This window comes from Castanea sativa, chromosome 1 (genome assembly GCF_040712315.1).
Source record: "Castanea sativa cultivar Marrone di Chiusa Pesio chromosome 1, ASM4071231v1".
Classification (NCBI taxonomy): Eukaryota; Viridiplantae; Streptophyta; class Magnoliopsida; order Fagales; family Fagaceae; genus Castanea; species Castanea sativa.
The window spans coordinates 64,902,866-64,910,768 of record NC_134013.1 but is presented as its reverse complement, the minus strand read 5'-3'; the positions used below and the strand labels follow the sequence as shown (position 1 = coordinate 64,910,768).

The following is a 7,903-nucleotide window of genomic DNA, read 5'->3' as shown; positions in this document are numbered from 1 at the left end:
CAACCCCCAAGGTCAAGTTGAGAAATTCCCAACCCAACCCATATCTAAGTAAAATCCACTGATCCAACTCAAACCAACCCAACCCACATAAGTCGTGTTATGTTGGTAGGTTTTGCTTAAATGTTTCATCTCTAGTAAAAAAAAATTAGGTTATATATAGTTTTTGTTTTCTATTTTCAAAAAGTTGTTTTTAGGACTATAAAGAAAAAAAAAAACAATTTTATTGTATTTTTTAAATAAAAAACATGTTTGGAAAGTTGAAATTAAAAAGATAGTTTTTTGAAGAAAAAAATAGAAAATACTGAAGCATGTTGTTACTAGGATTTGAACTCTAATGCTAACTCTTTAAATGAGATAGATTCATTAAATTAAATACGTGTTTTCATTGTCTTTTGAAAATTAGAGTTTCCTTCACAAATTGAGTTTTGAGAACAGTTTTTGTTTTCAGACTATTTTGGGTTCCCAAACAAATTTTTTAGTTTCAAAAATAGAAAATTGTTTTTGGAAACAAAACATAAGGGAGAAAAACAGTTACCAAACATTTAAGCCTTTTTTTTCAATAAATAATTATAATATTCTTAAATTATATTTTAACATTTCAAATTCATCCTAAATAATTCTCAAAAGATCAAAAAACATTAAAATAAGAACAAAACTTAGATACAGTACCTTCGGTGCAATTTCTTAGGTTCTTCTCTTAAGATTCAGCCATATGGCTATTTAACTAAAAAATACACTTCCATCTCATGAGGAAAAATTCACATGGTTGAATCTTAAGAGAAAAACCTAAGGAATAACACCTAAGTATTGTACCTAAGTCTTGTCCTTAAACTAATATATGTGTGTATGTGTGTGTGTGTGTGGTGGGTCGAGTTGGGTCCTATATATGGACTGAAAAAATAATCAACCCAAATCGAACCCAAGTCAAGGCTTAAAATAAAATTCTAACTCAACCCACCCATGAAAACCACCAACCCAAATGTTACCTGTAAAAAGAAGATAAGAAGGGAGGAACATCCTCGAGCATTATGATTTTATGTGTTTTGAAAAAGATACAATTATTGAGGATTAAGCTTAAAAATAAAAATATTTAGCATAATTCCTGAGCATTATGAATTTAAGTGTTTTGAAAAAGCTACAATTATTGAGGATTAAGCTTAAAAAGAAAAATAATCAGCATATTTCCCGAGCATTATGAAATTAAGTGTTCTGAAAAGCTACAATTATTGAGGAGTTAGCTTAAAAAAAAAAAATATATATATATATATATATATATATAAATAAATATATAAAAAGAAAGGTTGAGCATAAAGCTTGTTTGAGTGCCTAGGAATAATTTGGCCTCTTTGTCTTCAAGTGGGAAGTGCAATTCATGTCATTGGGAAAGTGGTAACCAAATTATTTTTGAAGTCTTGGGCTCTACGTACAATCCTTTCCAAACAATTTTTTTAATAAGAAGTATCGTTGTCTAGCTAGAAATCATTTTTCTGGCCACTGAGAAGACAAAATCTTTTGAAGCTAATTCCCTACACATAATACTATAATAGAATGCATTACAACAAAGGGTATGGAATACCAGTCATGGGACCCTGGTTGTCCCAAAGTTTGAGAGCCTAGCTAGAATCTTTAGGGTATTTTCTTGGCACGAATTTATTAATGAAATCTTTATGTTCACTTCAATTGGCTCAAGAAATCTATACGGTGGAACCCGTAAAATGACAGCTTTTAATAATAAAAATTAGGTTGATTTGCAAATTACATCCCTAAAGTTTGGGACTTTGGGGGATATTTGGATTTTACACTTTGAAATTTTAGAATTTAGATTTTACCCCCCTAAAGTTTGAGAGTTTTTAGATTTTACATCCAGAAATTTCATAATTTGGAATTTACCCCTGAAATTCTATTGCGTTTGTATCAACAGTCCCTCTATCTATATTTTCTATTAAATGCTACATAAATTTGTCACATATGTTTAGTATATCCGATAAAATGATGCAACATTATTTTTGTAACCTAAAAAAAATTAAATAATTAAAAATGGCAAGGCAGCATAAAAATGACGTTGCATCATTTTATCAAATAAACTAAACGCACGTGTCAAGTTTTGTATGACACTTAATGGAAAATATGGACAGAGGGGTCGCTAATACAAAAGGAACAAAACTTCAGAAGGTAAAATTCAAATTCTGAAACGTCAAGGTGTATAATTCAAACACCCCCAAACTTTAGATGGCAAAATCCAAATTCTGAAATTTTAGAGTGTAAAATCTAAATACTCCTAAACTAAAAGGGTACAATTTACGGTTTAGCCTAAAAATTAAATAAACTTTCGTATTACTTTCACTTTACGCGACATAATTTTATGTGCGTAGGCGTGCACGCTTGGTTAGTATATAAATAAGGATAAAGGGAACATTATAATTTGTAGGCCACAAAGAAAATCAAACATTTCTATTAACATATGGTAAAGTATTTGCAATTTGACACAGGACGAGCATCAGCTTACATATTTTAAAACTGCCCAAACCGACACAAAAATAATACGAAAAGTCCCTAGTCTAGTCTAGTGAAGAAGGATAGCCCATCACCAAGTTTTAAAATTTTTGGTGGTTAGTAATAATTAACAAGAAGGTTATAATTAATTAGTGTTATACACTAATAGTACGACAAGGAGTCTCAATAGGTTTTGTCCCAGCCAAGCCATAGAGTTTCCTCTCCTTGGTTGCTGGATCTTCTAGCAATAGTACCTTGTCCTTGTCTCTAACCCCAACCATGTGTAAGTATTCATCATCCTCTCTCTCTTTCCCTTTGAACAATACCCTTTGCTCCCTTGGCTCCAAACTAGTTACCAATGACAATATCATCTTCAATTCTCCTGAAAACAAAATTTAAAGAAGAAATTCAATCAATCATCATCACAATAGAAGATTTGCAATGGTAATACAAATTTTGACCCATGACCATTGGCCAATTGAATTGAGGTGGAATAAAGTAAAATTAACCGAAAATTAGGCTAATTTTCGGTCAACTATACTCTACTCGCCTAATTTCTGGCAAACTTTACTTTATTCTCCCTCCCTCTCTCTCAATTCAAACTAGCCCTTAAATAAAAATATATGGTATTTCTGATAAAAGTAGTGTCAACGATGAAGTTGCATGAAATTAATATTGTACTAATCACAATTTTCTTTGTATATCTAGCTTAATAATTCTTAGATAAATATGGTTTTAAACCCTTTAACCAATGTAATATAAATGAGTAGCATTGTAGTAACATGTGAAAAGACTTACCAAAAGTGGAAGTGGCTTCAATAGAAATGTCATGCCATTTAGAGACAGTTGAGACTCGAATTGTGATCATCCCCTCTCCCTCACTACTTCCGCCATTGTCTCTCTTCTGAACAAGCATGCCACCAGGACGAAGTTCCCATTTGATTTCAGTCCTAATGCCTCCACACGCTTTCTCAGCTCCTCCTTTAATGCTATTCCCACCATTATTCAGCTTAGAACTGCTTCTGCTAAACCTCTTTGACCTCAACTTGATCATTGTTCTTCTCTCTTTCTCTTTCTCTTTCTCTTTTAGCTTTCTCTATCTCTCAAAACTCAAAAGTCAGTGATGGAGGAAAAGAAGTGTTGGGGTTAGCTAGTTATATAATAGTAGAGAGAGAGAGAGAGTGTGTGCATTTGGATTAAGGAAACTAAGAATGAATAAAATAAAAGCAGCCATTGAGTATTACCAAAAGATTAAAAAAAGAAAAAGAAGAAACTTTGCATGTTAGTGAATTAAATGGGACAATGAGAATGTGACACGTACATGGTGAAGAATATGGGCATGGTGTTTGTAATGCTAATATTATGGGCAGATAAGGCACATGGGGGAGTGGGTGCTTCAAGACACGCTTGCTTGATTAGCGGGCCAAACGTAATCAACTTTATTGGTCGGTTGGTCTTTTAATAAAATTTGGGTTTATTCATTTTCATTTTTTTTAATGCTTCTTTGAATCTTTGATTGTGTGTCTATGAGCTTCGATCTTCGTTTAAGAACCGTTAATATATAACGGCTTGTTTGGGGAAACCAAAAAGTAGAACCACCAAGTGTTTTTGGCAGTGCTGTATTGTCCCCTACTTTTGTGAACATCTTTTTCTTTTCCTCTTTTTTCTTTTTCTTTTTATTTTTTTTTTAAAAAGGCTTCATTTCTCTCTTTTGTATAGTAGTTAATTAAGAAGGTTTCCTTTTGGGAATTATATAGGCAGCTTTGAATTTGATGTAAGTATTCATCAATTAAGTGGTGAACTCTAAGGTTTTCTATTCCCATTTCATTGAAAATGAAAGAAAAAAAAAATTATCCTGATTTGAGTGTCATGTTTATATGATTAATCAGTTTATCAATTAAAAAATGTTAAAAAAATATAGAACATAACATATTGAAATTTGTGGAGTATAAGGTGAAATTCTAAGAATAGAACCATTGGCGAAGAGAGGATATTTTGAGGGGTGGGGAGGGCCCCTTACTTTCGAAATCATCCTCACCCTCGTTTGCTTTTCATATAAAAAAATCGTATACTTTTCATATAAAAAAATGAAAGCATATCTAAATTTTAGTTAATGATCCACCTTTTTTTTTTTAAGAATTATATTACATTAATATATATATATATATATATATATATATATATATATATATATATATATATATATATATATGACTACTATATCTCCCAACCTCTTCTCGTATTATAGTTATTCTAAACCATCTCATTAATATAAACTAACATATAACCCATGAAAATGCATAGAAGCATTTAATATTAAACACAATTTTTATTATAAAATATAAATAATTAGCCAATTACTAAAAAAATAGTATGTAACACATGCATACATATAAATATATTTAAAATTAAACACAATTTTTATCATAAAAATATAAATATTTAGTAAAATTATTATTTTTAGTAAACGTAATTAGTTACATATTAAAATTCTTACCTTAATTTTAATACTACTTATGATCATGTTTTTCTAATTTTTAATAAAATAGAACGTGTGGTGATTTTTATTGAATATATGTGATTGCTTTTTTCAAAAAATAATTTATAGTTCATTAATATTAGATTCTTAGTATTTTGTACTCATTAACTTACTTGGCACAAATATTAAAAAACTTAAATGGACATATGACACAAACTTAAGTAGATAATTATTGTGTAGTCCCTACATAAATTTAGACACATAGTACAAATTATATTCTAATTTCAAATTCGATTTAATTGAACATTCTCTGAGCTTTACTTTTATATATATTTATATATATATATATATATATATATATATATATATATATATATATATATATATATATATATATATATTGTGAGGACCCGAGGACCTAAGAGCCCGAGGACCCGAAGAAAGGAAGGCCAACATTTAGAATGAAAAGATGAGGTCTCTCAGGTGTGCCCGAAGATGAGGTGGCGTGGACGATAACTAAATAAGGGGCATGTTACAAATATCCGGTTGTAATGGGATCGACTTGGAAGGTTGCATTAAATGCTTGGCAACAACCATTCGGCCGCATTAATTAGCAAGCATCTCCTCTATCCGTCGCATTAATGTGGACATGACACGAACGATGCGGGATGTAAAGTGGAATCTTGTTCCATTGCCGACGGACAAGTGTCACGGGAGAAGGACCGCATTGCAAGGTGTAAGGCTACGATGAAAATAGAGAATAGTATAAATAGGAATCAAGAGATTACGAGTAAAGGGCTTTTTGTTGTTGAACCTCTCTACCAAATGTGTTGTATGAGGACTCTAAGTGAATAGAGCAACAGTGAACGTTCGAAGTTGATTTTATGAGCTTTTGGTCCTTACAATTGGCGCCGTCTGTGGGAACAACAACAGCGTAGCATATTCCATTTAGAGGTGTATGGGGGAGGTGTATTTGGAAGGGGAAGAATCAGTAAGCTCACGAAGCAGGGACGTAGCTGTAAGTCTCCAGCGTGATAAGGGGAAAGGGCCTACTTCGGGGGTGGTGAAGGCATATGATGGCGATCTTAGGGCTGAGCAACGATCGTTAACTGAGGGGCATATGTCTCGCGACGATGTGTTGCGACAGATGCAATGCGAAGATAGCGTACTTACGCAAGCGTGTGGATAGTAAGAAGCGAAGACGTAAGGATAATGCTAGCTCTTCCAAGGATAGTTCGAAGCAAAACCCAGGAGGAATTCATCCCCCAATGTTTGAGCCTACTCAAAGTATGACCCGTGCTAGTGTGTCTTCGGGCGTTAGGGCAAAGCAGCTGAAAGTGACGAAGATGCCCGATACTGATGGAATATATCGCGAGGACGGGAGTGATGCAATGGGTAAAGCCCTGAGACAAATTGCCAAATCCCCTTTTGTGGCAAGGATAAACAGGGCAAAGCAACCTCGTAGGTTTTCCCAACCCATCTTTACTGTGTATAATGGGAGGACTGACCCTGTGGAGCACGTTAGTCATTTTAGTCAGAAGATGGCCGTTTATTCGAATAATGAGGCATTGATGTGTAGAGTTTTTCCCTCCAGTTTGGGGCCCGTGGCTATGAGGTGGTTTGATGCTTTGGCAGAAGGTTCCCTGAGGTCTTTTGAGGAATTGACTAGGGCATTTGGATCAAGGTTCATAACTTGTACAAGGATTCCAAAACCTTTGGATGCTCTACTGTCTATGTCCATGAGGGAAGGTGAAACACTCAAAACCTATTCTGACCGATACTGGAAACGTATAATGAAATTGATGGGGATGTGCAGTGTAGCCGTGAGAACTTTCAAGGTGGGTCTTCCCACTGAGTACGGGTTAAGGAAGTCTTTGACAATGAAGGCCGCGATAGATATGCGTCGGCTTATGGACCGGATAGATAAATATAAACGGGTAGAGGAGGATCGTATGCAAAGCAAAGGCAAAGTGAAAGGGTATCTAGAGAGGAAGGATCTTCGGGAAGGGGGTTTCAAGGTATTCGGCCCAAACGAGACTTTACAAGCCATCCGAGGACCGCCGAGCCTCCTCTAGTTAACTCACTGCTTTAAGGAGCCCGTGCATCACATCTTGGAGAAAATTCGGCATGAGCCATATTTTAGGCCACCAAACAAAATGAGTGGCGACGCATCCTTGAGGAACCAAAACCTCCAATCGCCATTACCATCGGGATAAGGGGGCATACCACGGAGAAGTGCAGACGTTGCGCGACCATTTAAATCAATTGATTAGGGCCGGGAAGATCAACCACTTATTGGCAAAGCCGAATGGGAACCAGGAACAACTAGATACTGGAAATTTTGGGGTGGCCCCTCAACCATCTTTAGGCACTATTAACGTCATCTTGACCAGTACCGAGAGGAGACTTTGGGAACCCTTCTCGGATCATGTCCGTTCAAAACAAGTGTGGGATCGAGGACGTGGAAGAGAATCATCAAACAAATAAAAGACTCAGATCCTCGGTGACGCTTACTTTGGGTTTTTCTGATAAGGATAAAGAGGGAACGTTTCAACCCCACGACGATGCCTTGGTCGTCACAGTTCGTATCGGGGGATATGATGTAAGACGAGTCTTGGTGGATGATGGAAGTGGTGCCGAGATTATGTATCCGGACCTATTCAATGGATTAAAGTTGAAAGAAGAGGACTTGGAAAAATACGACCATCCCTTGGTCGGTTTTGATGGAAACCAGGTGATCCCACGAGGAATGATTAAGCTCGCCCAGGTGTGGAAGGTTCTGAGGTACAGGTAAACTTCATAGTTGTTATGGCATATTCTCCATACACGGCCATTTTGGCCAGACCGTGGTTGCATGCAATGGAGGCAGTTTCATCAACTTTACATGTGATGGTGAAGTACCCTACAGGGGGAAGCATGGGGGTGTTACAT

The 7,903-nt window shown here is 35.3% G+C and overlaps 1 protein-coding gene across 1 annotated transcript; it reads right to left on the bottom strand.

The window, feature by feature from the left end:
• Positions 1 to 2,421: 2,421 nt before the first annotated feature.
• LOC142621842 (BAG family molecular chaperone regulator 2) lies at positions 2,422 to 3,680 on the bottom strand. Its single transcript, XM_075795210.1, has 2 exons — positions 3,292 to 3,680; positions 2,422 to 2,875 (listed from the first exon to the last, which is right to left on the bottom strand). Exons 1-2 carry the CDS (start codon positions 3,545 to 3,547, stop codon positions 2,649 to 2,651), a joined length of 483 nt encoding a protein of 160 aa, XP_075651325.1. The 5' UTR covers positions 3,548 to 3,680; the 3' UTR covers positions 2,422 to 2,648.
• Positions 3,681 to 7,903: the final 4,223 nt, after the last annotated feature.

Coding starts and splice junctions, on each gene's coding strand:
- LOC142621842 (XM_075795210.1), bottom strand. CDS start 3,547: ATGATCAAGTTGAGGTCAAAGAGGTTTAGCAGAAGCAGTTCTAAGCTG. Junction 2,876..3,291: donor TGAAGCCACTTCCACTTTTG/GTAAGTCTTTTC, acceptor TTTTGTTTTCAG/GAGAATTGAAGATGATATTG.